The sequence below is a fragment of the Accipiter gentilis genome, chromosome 13 (assembly GCF_929443795.1).
Source record: "Accipiter gentilis chromosome 13, bAccGen1.1, whole genome shotgun sequence".
Classification (NCBI taxonomy): domain Eukaryota; kingdom Metazoa; phylum Chordata; class Aves; order Accipitriformes; family Accipitridae; genus Astur; species Astur gentilis.
The window spans coordinates 4,255,523-4,276,399 of NC_064892.1; the positions used below are offsets into that span (position 1 = coordinate 4,255,523).

At 40.3% G+C, this 20,877-nt stretch overlaps 1 protein-coding gene across 8 annotated transcripts in view; it reads right to left on the reverse strand.

Moving 5' to 3' along the window:
- The window catches only part of PCCA (propionyl-CoA carboxylase subunit alpha), a 299,644-nt gene that overhangs the window by 71,264 nt on the left and 207,503 nt on the right, over nucleotides 1–20,877 (reverse strand). For all 8 annotated transcript variants that reach the window (XM_049816078.1, XM_049816076.1, XM_049816077.1 and 5 more), the window contains one exon: nucleotides 3,914–4,012. In XM_049816078.1, the coding sequence (XP_049672035.1) occupies nucleotides 3,914–4,012 (99 nt within the window). The remainder of the gene's footprint in view (nucleotides 1–3,913; nucleotides 4,013–20,877) is intronic.

Sequence of the window (20,877 nt, forward strand, 5' to 3'; positions counted from 1 at the left end):
TGGATGGTCGGTGAGGTGGTTTTTGAGAACTTGCCCAAATACAAGTAGTGCCAAAGCAAAGAGGGTTTGAAGATCTCCTACATGTATTTTTCTTGGGCAACCTGCTCTCTCTGCAGATATCTGATCTTCCTGCACAATGTCCCACTAGAAGGCGGTTACTTGCAACCTAACTGTAGTAAGGACAGACTTGCAGTTAGGTTCAAGTCCATCTGCTAGTCTTCATGGATTCATTGATTTATCTTGAGCTCCCCTTAGATTCTGGTTCACATGAGGGAATAAAAGGAGATTTTCAGCTCTGTGGAAAAGGCAGCTTACTCTTCCCTTCTCCCCTTCCACCTGCTCCCCAGTTCATATTTACAGGGAGAAGGAAGAGGTCATAGATGATGACTTCTGCAGGCACAGGGCTCACAGAAATCCAGGTTACTTGTACATGGGAGCAGAGACAGAGGGATAAAAATGGCCCTCATTGTCCCAAAATATGCCTGCTGCCTATCTTCCAACTGTCATGACTTTCCAGGATACCATTCTGAACCGCTGTTCTCCCTTCCAGTTTCAGCTGAAGTTCTTACAGTTCTTTTCCACAACTCAACCAATGTCTTCTTTTCCACTCACTCTTCACAGGAATCAGTAAGCACCTCATTTATTTATTTTTACTTTAAATATTGCCTGAAAGGCTATATCATATTCAAATCATATTTTTTACATAAGTGTATTTTAAATATGTATTTTCAATTAAGTAACAGCCAATCCCTTCAAATCTGAATCCTCAGGAAGACATATTGCAACCACATGCCTCTAGTTACTTTTCTGATTTTCAGCAAAGGCACGGTCCAAATTCACAATAGCTAGGTCTAAGTCAAATTCTGAGCCACTAACATCTTTGGAAACAGGTAGGGGAAACCGTTTTGGCAAAGTATTTCTGCACACAAAAATTTCATTTGCTTGGCGAACAACATCCTATGCTTCACAACGTGTTAAATTCAGCCTCCCCAAATGAGAGGTAGAGTCTAGTCGTAAGTGGCGAAAACGCTGAGAAACTAGGATTAGCCAAGGAACTACTAAAAAACAACAACAACAAAAACCCATGACGGAATCTGTGGACTTCAAGGAATGCTACGAGGTCTGCCCGCACCCTCATCCCTGAAAACCGTACCTCAGAAACCCGCTGCTCAAACGATCCCAAGTTTTCATCGGTTCATCACTTTGCATAGCATCCTACAGGTTTCGCAGTAATCCAAAGCAGCGCAAAGATTTCAGAGCCCTCGTGCTGCAGGCGAACGGACCTGCAGTATCCCCAGGGTTCTGGTCCCTCTATCATCTGGGGACCTGGCCAGGCACTCTGCAGCGCCCATCTGCTGCACACAGATGGGCTTCCTCGCAAAGGAAACAAAAGTGGGAGGGAGGGGGCTGCCACGCATCCTACTTGTGCCCTGATATGCCCTAGACAGACTGCGACCGGGGCATATACCTCTCCTCAGGCACTCAGATGTATTCCCGCATGCCGTACTCTAGAAATAGGCTCCGAAAACCTGGTTTTTAAACTCGTAGGCCTTCTTAACTCTGGCAGAGTTGGCGCTCTGCTTTGCTCTGATACACATTGAGCCTTCAGCAGAGGAGTGGAAATACGGCAGCACGCTTAATTACTTATTTTTAAGTGTGCGACAGATATGCAACAATTTGAATGTCTAGACTATAATTTACATAAATACATTTTAAACCAAAACATTTTAAAATTATTTATTTCCTGCTTCTATGCTTAAGTGCTTTGCTGGATTGGGGCCAGACTGCAGGATCGAGCCAAAGGTGCATAAATCAAACCTTCAAAGAAATACAATGTTCACAAAGACTGTATTTGGTTGAGCAAATTTAGAAGAATGAAACCAACTATGAAGAGAAATTAGATTGGCTGAAAATTAATAAAGCACAGCTGGAATTATTCGATTCATCCATATTTGTTGCTTAAATGGCTCTAGGGCTAAGTCTTGCTGAAAGAAGATACTTCAAGACTCAGGGGTCAATTGCTTTTGGAGACAAATTGACCTATAGGAATACACTTGTCTAATTTGGTTCTTGCAGTGGGGCAAGTCTGCAGAAATATATAACCAAAAAACCAATTTAGATTCCAGTGAGTGGATATCAGAGGTCAAGTTTAAGGTTCCCATAAATTTACATATATACACTAAAAGATTAATAACTTTTCAAGCTACTGGGTTTCTTTGCTAAAAGCAAAGACTTACAGATAAAATCTGAAAAAGAAACAACATATGTGCTTACTCCACATTCTGTTGGATAGAAAGCATGCAGCCAGCTTATTGCTTGTTGCTGTGGCTAGCCCTGCAGTATTTCATACAGTTTGGTCATACTCAGGGAGTGCAAGTAACACTATTGCTGGCTCAGCTCCTAGAAGAAAGCATGTGCAGCTCTCATGATCATTAATTTTTAAACTGATTTTATGTGCCAGTTCTAATATTACACTTTTAGTTAACTGGTCTTACTACTGTTACTTATAGTCCAAGATCTGTATCCAGCCGTAAAGTTGTTATATAGTTTGCAATGAGGCCTTCTGAATATGGTTATCCATTCTAAATATAATGCTTTTCTCCTAGGCAGATTTTATGTGTTCATACATCAGTATCGTCTCCTACTCAAAATTGGGAATGTACTTTATAAAACAGTACCAAAATGGACCAGTATTAAAATATAAACATACACTTTAAAATAAAAAATTATTTTAGATATGCACAAGCCCTGAGGCTGGCATTAATCTTCCAAGCAATCTACAAAACTTAAGTCCATAATTTAGCTGGGCACGTAATGAATATTTCACTCTCGGTCAATACTAACCTTGAAAGATACAGTATTTTTTATTTTTAAGTTGCAGTCTTATAATTCAGTCAAAGCAAAGACAGTATTTCCAACTGGGTAATTTACCAGGAGTGAAAATGAAAAAATAAAATCACACATTTCACTGTAAATTATCAGAAGTCTGACCACTGTATCACTGATAAATGTATAAGAAAGAGATATTGTTGTATGCAGAAAGATATTTTCAATAACTCCAAAAGTTTTGATTTTATTTTTTTTCTCCTTTCACTACTACCAGGATCAATGGATATTTATAAATAAAGGATTTCTCAACAAATATATAAATCCTGACTGGCATTGCCTTCAGAAAATTTACAAGGCAGTTAAAGGCACACCTTTTTGTTTGGAGTTGATTTCAAACACACTAGTGGCCAGAAGGAAAGAATATACAACTATATTAATCTTTTTGGTCCTCTTTTCTTAGAGCCACACAAGTTTGGGGTGTTTTCTACATTTTTCTTCTCAAATCATGGAACTAATCATATTTCATAAAAGCATATTAAAAAAATACATTACATGGGAGATGCCCTGTCCTGTGACATTCAAATTGCAAAGGCCCAAAAGGGAGAAAAAAAAAAAAAAAAAAAAAAAAAAAAATCACAGGATCCAAGCACGAGGAATCATTTAACTGCAGGACCCCACGTGGGTTTTGGTTGGTTTTTCAGGTCTATTTGGGTTTTAGTTTGGTTTTGGGGGAGCGGGGCAGGGGGGGGTGCAGTAATCCATTCTTTATTTCTTAAGTGCTTAAGAAACTGTATCTCCTCACAGCCATTAAGTAAAGAGATCCTAGAAACTGGGGTAAATTTCTGTCTAAAACAAGCAAGTTCTCTTTGAAAGAAAGATATTCCAAACTCTAGATAAGTAACTTTGAGACAAGTTCACTCCACTGAAGCTCTGGATGTATTCAAAGCAGAAAGATTATGTTATTCACACAACGTCACGTTATTTTTAGGATGCAGCAAGTTTAGACCCCACATATCAGTATTATTTGGATACCCAAAGGCTCGTGGTTATCTCAGCTCTACAAATGAAGCGTTGGTGAGTTTACCTGGATAGTCCTCTGAGTGCCATCAATGGTGACAGACAACAAGGGTGAAGCCAGGTTCCACTCGCTGGTCACGTTTAGTTTCATCCCATCAACTTCCACCTGTTGTGACACCAAACAAGGCTGTTACTATGAAGACAGACAGAAAACTGATCTCAAGTTCATTACTGCATACAAAGCAGCAACCATTTTAAAACAGATGGCTCCCAAACAACCTGTCATGTTTACTGCTTCTGCCATAAAAGACAGGGTCCAACAACAGAGTCTTCCAGCTATCTCTGGGGAGAGGTGAAGGACCTGTGAACAGCTGCCTCCGAGTAGCAAGGTTTCAAGTGATTTCCAGCAAGTAACAAACAGCCATCCAACTTTTAAACCTATCTGGACATGCTACATTTACTGCAATTAGACAAGTAATGCATATAAATTCCAGTGACACCTTGCAACCCACACAACAGGGCTTGCATATAATATTCTCTCCAAGGACCAAGGAAGAACTTTTCCTATGCTTCTAATGAAGGGTTTTGCATTGTTATCTTAATTAATACGAGGCAGTAATTAATTCTTCGGCGCTTTGCCTCAAAGTCTAGAAAAACTTTGCAAATTCTGTCATGTTTTCTTCCAATATACAGCTGATCAGAGGAATAAAATTTCTGATTTGAATGCCAGTATGTTTATCCAGAAAGAATTTTTTTTAAAATCATACCATAGTCTTTATACAAAAATATTTCTAGGTGAAGAGCAAAAATATTGAGTTCTGAAGAACGTGTAGATCAGAGTAGCTGTAATGACACTTCTGACATTCTTCTATGTATAATACTGTTTAAAAATACACATGATGCATTCAACACTGTAAAAGCCTCAGAGGAAGAGCTGGACTATGGAAAAAAAATACTATACATGGACTAACATAATTTATCATTAATATTTGTAGCTTGTTTTGAACACTCATCATGCTATCCAAGGTAGGTAAATACGATTTCGGTTACATATTTTACTATAAACAGAAGAAAAATCATCATGGTTGGCTGATTTCCTTCCTCTCTCAAAACCTCCAAAATATTTTCAATCAGTAAATTACAGACAACATTGATAATGACACAAATATTGCATACATTCTCAGTAAACTAGAGGAAAATTACTGCATTTAGAATAAAAGCTGAGCCCACATTTTGCAAAATAAAACTTATAAAGCCTACTCTTTTAGATCTCAGACTAATCATTATTTCATCTTATAATAAGAACAGGCAACTGTAATCCTAGTGTAACTTAAAAGAAATCCATAACACAGAAGTGCAGAGGAGCAATGTGTAATCTGACAATTTTATTTCAGTTAAGAAGAAAAAGCTCTGGCTTAAAAAACGTCTAGGTTTATAGACTTTAGTTTAGAACTCAAAATCTGTCTTAGCGATACAATCTACTCAATTTCTATGGGCTTTAACTATAAATAAAGTTACATGTAAAGAACAAGAAGAAAAACAAGTCATTTATAATGGTTCAGCAATAGGCCAGATTAGCTGGCATGCTTTAGGTACTTTACACTGCTCCAGTGATGCAAACCAGCCATAAACCTGGCTTGAGTTAAACCAGACCTGCAGCTGGTTTGCATTGCCAGAGCACCGCAAAGCAGCTGGAACACGGCGGTGAACCTCGCCCGCTCTCAGCAAACCTGAATCAGCAAATACTGCCTTTATTGAGAACAGCAGAAACATCTGAAAAAGACTTTCCAAATGGAGAAAAGCAATTCCAGTGCTCTGTCTCAGCCCTCTTTGATTCCCAATTGAACTTTCGTAAGGCAATTATTTAAAAAGCTGTCTGTCGCTATCGCTATAACCAAAGAAAGACTGTCTGCACCGGAGCCTCCGTCTGAAAACATCATTTACCATGTTTCTCCGGGAAGAAGGGGAGATGGTATGAAAGCATACCAGGCTCCTGACCACCAAAAAAACTTCAACTGTACCCTGTGCTTGTTGCACAGCGGGATTTACACGCAGCCTTACAGAAAATCTATAGTCGATATCTAGAGTCCTAGTGAAGGGTACTCCAGTGGCAAGATGCAAGTCAATACCTCCACAACGAACTCAATTTAATCATTAGCTCTTTTGTCGCTGTACAGATGAACAAAAGAGAAGTAAACCAAGTGTGTCACAGTGGTAAATGACCTGTTTAAAATCCCTCACAAAGGTCTATACAAGTCTAGCCATCATTGATTCCAGATTACGTTAGTATCGAAAAATTTCTGGTGGAAACCACCCTGAAAGAAGAGATGCGAGCAGCCAGACGGTAGGTCTAAACAAACCGTGGCACTCTAGGAACACTATGGTTGCTCACATGCAATAGAAAAACCAGCAGACAATATATTGCCTCTACTAGGTTTTCCTCATTCAAGAAAGAATAAAGGGCTAGAGCGGGGTGGGTGGTGTTATTTGAACCAACGCATACCCCAGTAAACTGCAGCAGTCTTCTCACCGTAGAATGGAGCTACAGGTTCTTAGCTGCTTTCACCTGGGTCTCACCACGGTACGTGCAACTGGGGAAGATGATGTGAAGCCAAGAGGATCACAAAGAAGTTGGCTATCTCTGCTCCAATAGGTAGGATGACAAAACCAGGAGGTCAAGCCATCAGAGAAAATTAACAAGAACTGAGGGCAAGAGATTTACCATGTAGTGGGCATGTTACTTTCACTACAAAAAAGGGGAAAGCAGGCGAGGGGGGAACAAAAAAAACCCAAACAACACCCGAACACCAGATGGGGGTTGAAATCAAACCAGCGTTTTACCTAATAGAGCAAATCTTCCTTCCACAGCTCAGCAGCCAACAGCCTAGTAAGGTTAGTTGGCGGAGGCAGGGGAATAGATAAGATGTTCGAAGGACTTGTCAGAAGCTTGCATTTGCCTTCATTCCTCCTTTAGCAATGGATATGATAATAGAACCTAACAAATACTGCAATAAAACCGGGGGCTTTTTGCTTTAGTCGGGGGGGGGGGGGGAGAGAGGGGGGGTGTGTGTGAAGGGGGACACGAGGACGACTACTAAAGAATTACATATTTCCTGGTTTATTTTGTTTCTGGGCTCATAAGACAGCCAGGAATGAATCAGCTCTCAACGGATACCAACACTTCAACTGCAGGGAGGAGATCCCAGTCCAATCACTCACGCAGCGGGCCACATTGTACTTTACACCACAGCTATATAGTCTACCTTGTAGTAGCTAGTAGTCCTCAGCTACTCGGTTCCAATGTATGCATGTGTGTGTATACATGCATACACACATCATGTTGTGTTGCGTGGGGGAATTACCCTATAGTATCTATGGCTGTTTAAACCATTGCTATAATACATCGATGTGGTGTGGTAGATTTTTTATTTTTTTTTTTTAAAATAGGATTGTTTGTCCCTGTATAAGGGCATAAAAGATAAAAGCAGCCATGGTCCTCCTTTACAATTATTTCCAATTCAAAAGCTATTGTAAATTAGGTCTCAGAAAGAAGAATGACAAGTCCAAGGCACGATGCTAGAAAAAGGTCAACGGCTTACTCTACTGTCACAACTTTGCAGACTTTCGCTGGCATGCACCTGAACTACACAAGTAGCAGCCCCTTCACCTCTTGTGGACTGAGCTCCTGATGTTCAGCATGATAGGTACCAGCTAACCAATAGTGCAAAGAGCTGCAAAGCATAATCTGCATTCCGTTTCCTTCAGAGAACATCATTTGGCATTCTATATGCATGTCAGGCAATTAAAGGAGGCAGCACAAGCCTGAGTGTTATAGCCCTGTTAATTTACTAATGCAGAGTCTCGCATACATCTGGCACATGTCACTTCTTTTCTCCTGGAAATGAAGGTGGTTTTCCAGGAGACTGGAGGGCAGCTCAAGCATTTGTTTCCTGCCTGATGCTTCAAAATATTATGCCTGAAGTTCCTCATGCCAGCCTTGAGACTGACTAACTTAAGTCTGCTGACTTAATCCCATGGTTCCAATTTTGCCTTCCAGCCTGGTTTTTAACTTGATGCTTTTGGTTTAACTCCTGGCCTAAAGAGTCCTGGCCCTAACTACTGGTTATGCCACCCCTACCCTAATTCCTCACACCCCTTAATTCTACCTCTTGCTATAACAGAACTGATGGCATCCCTTAGTCAATCAGATCAATCAAATGAAAAGTCATCCTCTGCAGACCTGCCTTGCTGAAATCTTTGTCTGGTCAAGACAGCTGCCCATGAAGATGTTACCTTTCAGGAAAACAGACATTACTATTCACCAGAGACTTATGAATATTCTGTGTCATAGACTCCAATCCCTTCAACTGGCATTAATTTAGCTGTAAATCTAAGGCACATCCAGTGGGCAGCAAGACTCTACAAACTGAAACCTTAAAATCAACCTGCAAGGAAGGCACAACGGCAGCAAGCATCGCTGTTGTAAACATGAGGTAGCATACATGTTTAAGGACTTTACTCAAGCCTGCACGAAGTAAAGATGGCCTCTTCTCTGGGAAAAGTAACTGTCTCAGGCAGAAGCCTCTTCACCTCCATTACTGCTGAATACCACCACCCATGCCAAAACAGCACGGAGATTTTTTTCATTTTTATGAGTCAGATAAGGGATAAGTATTGCTTCTTGTGCAGAAGAGGGGGCGGGCGGAGGATTCATGGCATGGAGTGGCAATAGAAGGTCCAGCTGTAGGCAGCAGTATTCAGTAACGGTTAGTCCACAGTGATCTCAGACTAAGCCAAACTGAGTTGGACAAAGTGGCTTTTGGTTCCTAAACAGTTTTCACAAAATTCCTGAAATTCCCATCTAATCTACTGTCCAGCTAATGGAGCAGCACATGGAATAGAAAAGGCAAGTGAAGACTGTCCTGTGCCAGAGCTATGATCCCTTACCTTTTGCAGTCCCATGTATGCTTAGGAATGAGAGCAAAGTCTTAGGGGGGGGCTCATGAGTCTAAGGCTTCCTTTAGAAGCGCGATGCATAAAACCCCAGGCATTTTGTAAAATATTTTGCCAGTCCTCAATGTTAAAAAAAAAAAAAAAAACCAAAAAAAAACACCACAACCTCTTTCCCAGTCAGCAGGAGAGCTCAAACACTATCTTGCATCTCTCAATATTCCCAAAGCTAATCATCACAACACACTTGCTTATCATGAAAATTACCAGCCACCTGGAGCCTGTAAGCACTCGTGGTCATTTGCAGAGTTCTCTCGGCAATTATTGGGTCTTCCTATACAATTTTATCCAACTCACCCACATTGTCTTTAAGTACCTTGAATAAAAAAAAGAGTCTCATCTGCTACATTAGGAAATAGTATCAACCAAATAGCACTTGACATGTTGTCATTCAAAGAAATGTCACAGATGCAAAGAAATGTCACGCAAAGAAAACCATAAAGATTTCCCATGTAGCCAGTTCTTTTTAGTTAAGCTCCTTCTTCTTGTATATGCTTTTTCTCCTGTTCTTTGGACTGTATTTGCCAGTGACCCAGGGTCTGACTACCCATTAAGTTTGACATTTTTCAGGGTCATGTCATGGAAGAGGTGACAGAGTGTACTCTTGTCAAGCTTACAGACGCCACAAAACTGGGGCAAACAGTTAACACTCTCTAGGGCAGGGCTGCCATCCAGAGGGGCCTAGACAGGCAAGAGGAAGGGGCTAATGGAAACTTTGTGAAATTCAAGACAAATTGTTAAGTCCAGCATGTGGGAAGGAAAAGCCCGTTGCAATGATACAGGCTGGGACCTGACTGGCTGGGGAGCAGCTCTGTGGAGAAGGACTTGGAGATGTGGGCAGACATGTCCGCTGGACATGAGTGAGTCAACAGCATGCCCTGGCAGCAAAGGCGGCTAACGGTGTCCTGTGGTCTGTTAACAAAAGTATAGTCTCCTGATAAAGGGAAGTAATTAGGCCCCTCTGCTCAAAACTCGGACCACGTCTAGATACCGTGTCCACGAGAAAGACATTGACTTTGTTTAGTTATACAAAGTTCCCATTAGCCCGTTCCTCTTGCCTGTCTAGGTCCCACTGGGTGGCAGCATTGCCTGTGACTGTATTGAGCAGCTTTCCCTGTTCTATGTCTTCTGTAAATTTTACGACCGTGCACTCCCATTGCCTCTTCCAGGTCATTGATGAGGTTGTTGAGCAGGACTGGTCACAATACAGACCCTTGCAGACCCTTGGTGACTTCCGAGTAGAGTTCAACCCATTAAACAGGAGTCACTGAGCCTGACCACTCAACTGGCTTTTTATCCATCTGGTTGTGCAAGATGGTGTCAAAAAACTCGCTAAAGTCAAGGTAAATGACATTCACTGCTCTCCCCCAGTCCACAAATCCTGTCAATTGATCATAGAAGGCTGTCAGGTTGATCAGCCCTCAGTAAATTCAAGCTGGCTGTTACCTATCACCTTCTTTATGTACCCAGAAATGTGCTCCAAGAGGATTCACCTTATGAACTTCCCAGGGATTGGAGTGAGGCTGTAGTTCCATGGGATTTGCTTTCGGCCTTTTCTGAAGACTGGTGCAACATTTGCTTTTCTCCAGTAAAGAGGGACCTCCCTCAACCTTCATGGCATGACCTTTCAAAGGTACAGAGTGCAGTCTCGCTACCACATCAAGTCAGCTCTCTCGGCGCTCTTGGATGCAGTCTGTCTGATTCCATGGATTTCCATGCGTTTCCAACTCTCCCAATCACCAACTAGATCTGCTTCTGCCTCCTCCCTAAACTCTTTCACTAATAACAGAGGTCTGGGAGACCTTGCTGACGAAGACTGAAGCAAAGAAGTCACTAGATGTCTCGGGCTTACCCGCGTCTGTTGTTACCAATTCACCTGTAATCCCTTTGTTGATGCAGCACTTCCCCTTTTCAGCTTTTTATCACTAATGCAGCAGTAGAAGCTCTTCTTGTTGCTCCTAACATTCTTTGCAACTGTCAAGGTAAGCTCTGGCTTTCCTAACGCCAACCCTCCATGCCTGGACAATTTTTCTAAATTCCTCCTTTGTATCCTGTCTCTGCTTCCACCTCTCAGATACTGCCTTTTTGCACTGGAGCTCTGCCATTATACCTGTTCTTAATGAAGCGTTTTTCCTGCTAAAGGTGCTTATTTTCTGGAGTAGTCTTGCACTTAGAGGATGCTGTCCTTAAAGACCAGCCAGATTTTCTGAGCTCTTTTGCTCTTCAGAACTGTCTCCCATGGAACTCTCCCTACCTGCTAAATAAATAAAGAATAATCTGAAGTCCACTAGCCTGAAGTCCAGGGTCTGTACCCTGCTAATCTCGTTCCTCACTTCCTTCAGGATCCTGAACACCAACCCTTTATTTTGTGGTTGCCACAGCCCAGGCAGTCATCATCATATCTTCAACCTTGACAGTGAATAGCAGATGTGGCTGTGTCAACACCAGTTTACCCATCCAGTACCAGCATCAACCAGTTATCCCAAACACCCTTCAGAAACCTTCCTCCTTGCATCCCACCATCTTGCCCTTCCAGAATATGTCAAGGTCCCCTATGAGGACCACGTTCTATGACACAGAAATTTCCTCCAGTTGTTTAAAGAATTCTTGTCTACTTCTTCACCTAGATCAAGTGGTCTGTAACATACTCCCACCGTGCTATTTTACATTTTTTTAACTGATCAAGTCAGTAGCCTTCACCTGCCCACGTGATTTCATAGTCCGGACACTTGGCTTTCAGCTTCTCTGTAGGCACAGAATGATTTGCCTCTCCCAAAACCCATGGCAAAACTATAAACATAGATGGTCTTCTCCCTCTGGTCAAGGATCCTTGTGGCCCCCAAGCACTCACAGTCATATCTCTGCTTCTTAAGCTCTGCCCATCATATTTGCACGCAACATACTTGCTGGTGCTTGTGCCAGCTGTGGTGCATACACACACTAGCACGTATCTGAAGACACTGACGGGATTAACGTCCACACCAGCAACATGCGCCAGTCCCTTTGCTGCCATCACTGCCCCGGCCTGCATGCAACACTGCCACTAAAACCCCAATTTTACATGCACAGGTCATACAGGCTTTTTCAGGGAAATCCACATTGACACCACTTTCAGGATGACTGGCCTCATCTCAATGAAAAAAAAAGCAAAGCTGAAAATGCCATAAAAAGGGAGGCTTGTTCTTTTTGTTTCCATAGATAACTACTTCTTCTGCTTTCTTCTGAAAATGCCCCATGAAGAAACTTGGTAGATGGATGCTTCCTTTAGCACACTAACATGTCTTAAGAGTTTTGCTTATCACAATTAGCAATAGTCTAAAAACCTGCAAGATTAGCTGTGAAAAAAGTGCATGAAAGAGCAAATAGGACAGAGAGACCCTGTGGCCAACAATGCAGTGTATCGACAAACTCATAAAAATGTCATAAAGAGAAGAAAAGTTCCTTTAAGCCCGAAACAGCGGCTTTCAAATAAAAACTGAATTCACTGATGCTTCTATGACAGCAATTTCTTTGATTCAGATTAACCAGTTGTTTTAGCTTGCATTTTCAGCTTGTAGTTATTGACAATATATTCACATCAGATTAATGGACTGACGTTTTTTCTTCTTTACTTCAAGTGACTGTAAGGTTAGCTTTTTGGACTTTTGAAGTGGTTGGCCAGATGCTTTCAAAAGGAAGTTAAAGTATGTGAATCTCAATCTCATTAAAAAGGCCACCTTTTTTTTTAAACAAACTTTCCTTTTGTTCATATCAGCACTTACTTTTTTAAAAGACCCCAAGAGAGAGTTCCAGTCTATAGATCACTTGTCCTGAAGAAAGCTCTGTTAACTATTTATAGATCACGTCCTTTTGTACCAAACTAGATCAAGCAATTTATTCAGTGCATGACTGCAGGAGAGAAATTCGTTTGCTCTAAGTGTCATCAAGGCAGCCTTTTACCTGCTATGAACAAGACCAGAAGACCTGAATTGCTGGGCTTTTACTTCAAATGCGCATTTTGACATTGTGTGGGGTGCCATCATTTCTTTCAAGTTTTCAAAGTATTAAGTACATTCATAGAATGGGCAGTCCTTAATCACAAGAGCAGCAAATAGCCCATAACCACTAGAATAAAGCAAACACATGTGCACACATTCAAATTATCTCTCTTTTCTGTAAAGTAGCACTTATAGATGCAAATTACCATTAGCTCTTTTGGTATATCTCACTTTAGAAATAGGAGCATGCCAGCCTAGAGACTGAGGAGAGGAGCACACAACAGGCATCAGCCCCTCAGCTTAACAACAAGAGAATCAAAACAAAACAAGAGAGAAAAGTGGTGGCCTTCATCACCTCTAATCAGCAAGAGCTTTCTTCAAGCATTCACCAGGGAAGTGATCCTCTTTGTAAAACCTAGTAGAGAGGCTGTACGCAACAAAAACACTCCACTGTGGCAAACGCTTTGTTTTACTACTTCAGTTTTCTTTGTGGAGTCATTACTAAGATGACATCCCATATTTGTAACCTGCCTGAGCCCGCTAAAGTTTAAAAAAAAAAAAAAAAAAATTAAAAATAGAGCAAGAAAATAAATTAGCTGTTAAAAAAATCTTTGACATCTGCTGGCAACAGCTTCAGACACAAAAACCACGGCTGCTTTGGGAAATATGTGTGTCTATCGTTATCGGACCAGTGTGGAAGAGAAGAAGAAAGAACATGCCTTGCCTTCCTTTTCCAGTCGCTCTACTGAGACAAACGCCACAGTTCTGCCGAGCTAAATACACCCCAGCCTGGCTACAGGTATTGCTCCTAGGTGGCTGGAAAATGGTGCAGGTGGTTCAAACAGTATTGCTACTATTATGTGCATACAGGGCACTTTCAAAGTTGTATTGCACTCCAACTTTCCTTGGCCGATAGGATAAGGTGTTGGGGATATTCTCATTTTCTATCTTGAAAAGGGGTCTAGCATAGAGACCAATGACAGAATCTGGGTCATTAAGAACATTATGCTGGGAGTTAAAAATACATTGGTAAAATAAATTGTGATAAGGCAGACACTGCTGTTTTAGTAGCTTTTGAGTCATGATTCGTGCCTATATACTGAAATCACTAAGCAAGCCTAATTCCTAAATGACTTTCAGCTGCAGAGTTTCCATTCTTTCACTTCAGAGGCACACAGGGATCCCAAGACCTATCCCACTTGACAGTATAAATTCTCGAAGAGTAGAATGACGTTATCATACCAAAGTGCCACTACAAAACACAACAGACTAAACCTCATCCTAACGTTTTAGACAAAGAACACATTTTGGAATATATAGATATGTATATATATATAAAAATATTTTTAAGCATTCATCTAATACATATATTCATTTAGTGAAAGTTATGCAATAAGGATACACAAGCTAAGAACAGATTTATATATATTTTTTAATAGAGAGACCGTATCACCAGAAGCTGGATCTCAAGCTTAGTCAAGAATTAATAAATTCCTGCCTTGACTCCCAATGTGCTGCTGACAAGTCATACATAACTCTCAAGACTCTAATTTTTGTCTTCTTAATTGGGAGAGAGCAGTGGGAATTAATACTGGCTATGAAGGAACTACCCAGTAATATCTATTTGGAAAAATATCATCAGAGAATATAAATTAGGAAGATTATTTTTAAAAGAAAACTTTAAAAAAAAAAAAAAAAAAAAAGAGACAGGCAGACCAACATGTGCACATACATCCCCATTAAAAAAAAAAAAAAAAAAAAAAAAGAAAAAAATTAGTTCCTACTGGCGTCCCTTTCTATCTCCTTTCTAAAGTGAGAATTATGCCTTAGGTAGACTTCTGTGCCTGGTCTGAACAAAGCATACTACAGCAATTTGAAGAGGATTTGAAAGCATGAGGACCATATCCATCAACTGAGAAGTGTTTTATTTCACACACCATTTACAACTTGATACAGAGATCCAACAAAATCAGCAGGCTCCAAAATGGCTAGTGAGAAAGAAAAGCATCACTTCATTATATTTGGAAGTTGTACTCTACCTCGGCCTAGTTATGTAGGGTGGATGCTCAAACTGGACACAGTTTGCCACTGTTTGCAATTACTTTTTCCATTGTACTACCACGGCAGCAGGGCTATCTTCTCTTCGAATTAGTAAACAGCTAGAATAAGCAACAGTTTAAAAAAAAAAAAGGAAAAAAAAAAAAAAAGGAAAAAAGTGTCTTTGACTTGACATTGTGTAGTGACAAGAAGAAAATACAGTGGGCAACTGGGTATGGATTTCATCCAGCAGTTCCAACCTGCTGCTCTCAGCTGTCACAACAGGATATAGGTCAGCACTAGTCCTTCGAGTATCCCCAGCCCAAGGTTATTCACCACTTCAACTAAAAGCTTTACATGCAAAATATCTGCTGTTGCGTATCTTTGCCCAAACTGCCCCACATGCTTCAGGACAATAAGTGTATCATAGAATCAAGCCTGATTCTTTTTAAAGCCAAATCTATTTTGATATCATCTGCGATACAATGTATGCCCTTCAGTCAAATAGCCAAAGGGAACGCTTCTGTATGCTGTATCAATCCACTGATTAAGGAAAAAAATAAAACGATAACAGCTAGACTATCTATATGGTTTCCCAGGTATAAGAAAAACAGTGGTTGTAGGAGACCTTTCTTACAGCCAGAAGAAGGTACTTTCATTTTTGAAATAAAAATAAGCATTGAGGAAGAGGAGACTACATGCAATAAGAAATACCTGTAAACCTATTCCCATTGTATGGTTCGTTTCCAAGTTTAATAACTTTAAAATCAAAGCAAGTGTTTTAACTGATGACTTTCAAGAAGCTGGTCAGAAGTAATAGTATCATCAGATGCTTACCAAATCCCTTCTACCATTCCCTGCTCCCCAACCCACATACTTGAATCATCTCTCGCAGGCATGTTTGACCAGTATCAAGACAATACTCATTTTTATCAAAACACACCAGCCATCTTGCAGAGAGAAGAAAGAGCTGTAAGGAATTACCAGGAGTAATAGTAGGCATACTCCCTCTTTAGAAATCCCTCCTCTAGCTTTTAAAATAAGCCCAAAAAAGGGAATAAGAACATCACCGCTCCAGAGGTGTCAGTGATAAAAGAAAAGGGACGAACACAGGCTGGTGCACAAGGGGTAAGGATGCAAAGCTGATGCAGCAGGAAGAAGATGAGATATAAGAAGAGTCATAAGCCACTTCCACAAAAGAGGAGATGCTAAAAAGTTTTGAAGCGTTTCCATAAAACAGAACAAATCATGTAGCAATGTAAAAAAGATGTTTACATCTAATGCTATTTACCTTAGCCGTTAATGGGATTGCACTATTTATGTTAAACCGATTATCATGAATTCACTCAAAAGGCATAAAAGTACTGTTTGTGAATAGACACCTCTTCGAATTCAGTATTTCCTCATGGAGACAGTGGCTTGCTACTGACTTTTACCAGGGTAAACTCAAATTCACCATGCTAATAGAACCAGTTAAATAAGAAACAGTATTTCCTTCAAAAACACCATGTAAATTAAATTCCAGTTCTTTTTTATGTTTGGGTTGAACAATCTTAATTACATTTTTAGCACATAAAAATTGGTATGGAAACTGTTCCAGAAGTTGTTTGGAACATTCAGTTTTCCAATCTACGTAAATGTAGGGGAAAAAGTGAAGTGCACACCCTGAAATAATTTGGCATTAGAGACAGATTACCTACATCCTTTAGCATTAAACAAAGATAATTTCCTCAACAGAGACACCTCATGAAGTGATTACAATACTGTAACTACAAAATTGCAGTCAGCACCTGCTAAACAACCTCTTTATTTTAATCACCTATAAATATTCAGACTTTGGGCAAATAAAAAATATACATCTTTGTAACAGTTGTCAACAAGAACAGAATAAGTTTTACATTGTCCTAAATAAAACATGCAATCGCCACACATTAAACTCCATATTTACTACAACACTGAAATTCTGGCAGTATGAATTAGGCATCAATTAGATACTAGTTTAGAAGAAAATGCACATAGAATGCAAAACAATCATGAGATCTACTTCTCAGGCAGCAGTGAAAGGGGCATCCTGACACTACAGCTTCTATTGCCTTTGCCAGTTTAAATACCACAGGAAATGTATAGACTTCTTTTTTGAAGGTTTTGTCACAAAAGGCTTATCTTTCATAGAGTTGTACTATGGTGATATCTCTGAACACATTTTGGGACCTTTCAGAAACTCCATTACTATGTCTCAACCTAATTTTTCTATCCGCTTTTTGTAAAAACTTAGAAGACAAGACAGAATATTTCAGCCTAATAGCCATCATTTCATATTCTCCAATGCAGCCACAAAACATCAGGGAAATTACAAGGCTGGGAAAATGCAGGAAGTTTACCTGTGAATCATAACGCTTCCATGTTCAAAGCCCTAGCGGTCCCCAGAGATACTAACATTTTCCTACTTTCCCCTAACACTTTTAAACAAGGGCCCAAATCCTAAGCCCAGTAAAGCCAGCTAGGCTCTAACACGCATTGCAGAAAACATCTTATATAGCAGACAAGGACCCTTGTACACTCATATAAAGACTGCGCTATCCCAGTCATTTAAAACAGTCCCCACACCAGAACACAGAGATGCTCCAGACAGTGCTCAAAGAACGGGAAAATCGCTGTAAGCGAAGTTCCTTCTTCTCTTGAGACACAGGAGAAGAGCAGAGCTCAATGCAAGGAATGCAATGCTCCTGAACTAATTCTGCTCCTGTTTTCCCAGTAAACTCTCTGCCAGGGGCATCCCTGCTCTTAAAGTGATAAGCCAGTCCAAATCATTTGACCAGATACTACAAAGGCAGTATATGCACATGGTGTAGATACAATTGGAGTTTACCTTCAGTGGCGTGATATGGGGCGGCAATTAACTGATGATCTTTATTTCTTTTATGAAGTGTGAAATTCCTTCTCTCTCACTAAGAAGCAAGATTTAATTTTGACGTTGTAACAGCAAGAAGTAGTTGGAAGCATCGCAGAGATTGGAAGGTACAGGACAAAAGTTCACATGAAAGATTTTGCTCTGTACAAGCTTTAATTCAGAAAATAAGAGTAAGCATCACTGCACAAGGCATTCTTTAGAACACCAGGGCTCTCAGCAGGCTGCACCTAAAATCCAAAGAATCAATGCAGCTCATGTGGGAAATTTCCGAGACGGTCAATGAAACAAAGCAAAGCCAAAACAAAAACGTTAAGACTTTCCTAATATTTTCAAAGAGCTTAAGAGAGGTTCTATGCAAGTATATCAACAGGAAACATAATACAGTACTAGCGCAAAACCAGGTAAAATGAAAAATGAAGAAGTAGACAGAAAGTGTTTACAAGTTTAACATTTTCCAAAAAATTCCAAAAGCAAGTTAGAAACATTGGAGGGAAATCCCAGTAAAGTTACAAGAAAACACCAGCAAACGAAAATGAATTTGGGATTCAATAAAAAGCCAAAATAGCTAGCGTAACCCCAGATCAAAAAGGCAAGGGACATGATCTTAGAGCAGGGAAATCATAGTCCCCATCTATATAGGGGCCCTTCCTAGAAAACCATGTTAACAAAGCTAACTTCACACATTAAAAATCAAACATACCATAAGTGGTAGGGAGAGGACTATAAAGAGCCTGGTACAATCATGTATCCACAATTCAAGGCCTCGTTATTCAAAAGGTGGTGAGGAATCAAGGATAGCACAGGAAAAGCAACAAGGACTGAAGGTGGGCTTGAATATACTGTTGTGAGAAACAGCAAAAAGTTGAAAGGGTCAGTGTTCAAATTATAAGTGACAGACCTACGTAATACCACCCCACCCCACTTGCATCCCTCTCGACACCACCATGTCCAATGCTTTGACTTACAGATAGACTTTGGCAAACAGAGGACCAGCAGGAATAACGATAACGATTTGAAAATCTCCTACAGGTGTAATTGTCATAGCTCTTGACTGGAGTGACTAATAGGATAAAATTAAGGAGAAAAATTAGTATGAGTCAGGAAGAATCTTTTAAGCCAATGAACAAGAAACTTGCCCCGAGAACAAATGCCGCCTCCGCCCCGCTGGTCAGGGCTTACCCTACTAGCTGTGGGATAGAGACCCAAGAAAGAAGGTAGCACCGTCCCTTCAGATTTTCCTCCACCGCCCTTCCCAAGCACAAGGATACAGATATTTTGCAGCACCACTGCTGCTCTGTGAGGGCCTGGGATGACCCTGGGATGAGGACAGCCACGAAGCACACCACCAGCCCAGTCCGGACTCTTCCCAAAGTACTCCTCATAATGGAGCTGTGCATCAGCCTTATGCACAGTTTTGGAAGATAGGCTTTCCTTAACCCTAAAACATTATTAACAGCATTTAGCATGCTTGAAAACAGATATAATTTTTGCCTTAACAATTATTTCAGTTTATCCTGTATTTTAGGAGCTTTCAGAGTAAGTTGCAGAACTTTCCACTGCACATTATCAGTCATACCACGTAATGAGCTGTGTCTGTAAACACTCCTTTAAGCAAGCTTGTTAACCTAGTGTTGCATGGACAAAGGGTCAGCAGATGTGAATGGAAGATTTGGCTGGCTTCAAATATTTTAAATAAAATTGTTATCTGGACCTAAACAATGTTGAATGATGCTAGCATGGTATTTTAACTTCCAAAAGAATCCAATAAGCTTTTGTGAATGCCACTGATAGAATGGCACATGACACTACAAGAGCTATTAGGAAGCTACTTCTTGGAAATGAATGATAGCACAAATCACAGACAAGCCCTAGTTTTCATATGGCCATTAAATACACGCCATTTTCAACTTGCCACTACTTGCACCTCCTGTAACAATTATTCTCAATTTCTTTTCATCTGTCCCATAAAAAATGATTGCTTCTGCTTTACTTAATCCTCCACTTACATCAACCCTATTGTTCGTTTCCTTCCCTTTCATCTTCTCCACATTAATTCCCCACATCGCTTTTGATCTAGCTTTTTGTTTCCTTTTTTCCCCTACAGATTCTTCCTGATGAAGAATTTACAGCCATAATGTTCATCTGATGTGCATGGTGATATTTTATTGATTCGCTACTCTGTCTATTAGTTGTGTATAATGAATAGCATTACACAAAACACAAGATGGGTTGCCTATGCCTATATCTTGGATCTTAAAAATCAATTTAACTGAACTTGAAAAATGCTTCAGTTTATCAGTAAATATTCATATTTAATTATAATTGGAGCAGCATATGCAAGGAGCAGCCAGAGAAAACAAACATTTCCTCCTCAGAGTCCAAAGAATTACTCTTTGCCATAGTGGCAAGCCAAGTAAATAGAATAATTGCGATTTTCACTGCTGCTAAATAAGAAATAGAAACCCTCTCCAGGAACTGTTCTGTGTGGCTGTAATAAATGCCCACAGAAACAAGCTAGCCTACATTATTCATCCCTTTGCAGAAATGATGGTCCTTTTAGAACTGGAAAGCCTGCAAGAAGTGGAGCAGCTGATTTTAGCTGATATAAACCATAAGTTTTATTTTAAACAGATGCTATATTTAGTTTTTAAGAAAAAAAATGCCATTTAGTTCAGGCAATTCTTAAAACTTAATGCTGAACAAGTGCAAGTTTTATGTTCATAAATTAACAGCAATACCCAAGTATATAAACCCCTCAAAAATGATTTTACTTACCATACTCTACTTCACTTACTGCAAGATCATATAACCTAAGCTAAATTTTGTGTTTACTCAGTTGTGTCAAAACCAGTCACTGGATAAAATCTCTGAGCGGTCCCAGAACTAGAAGCCAGTACCGAGGCTCCCTTTCTTTCAGCCTCACAGCCCCACAGCCACCTCCTCAGACATTCGGTCTCTGGCCTCACGAATCTCGTATTCCTTGCTGTACTAGTAGAGCATTAAAAAAACAGGAAAAAAAAGGGGGCGGGGGGCTTTAATCACTCCCCACTACACCAGACAGGCAGACGAGAGAGTGGCTGCTAGCTCGCATACTGA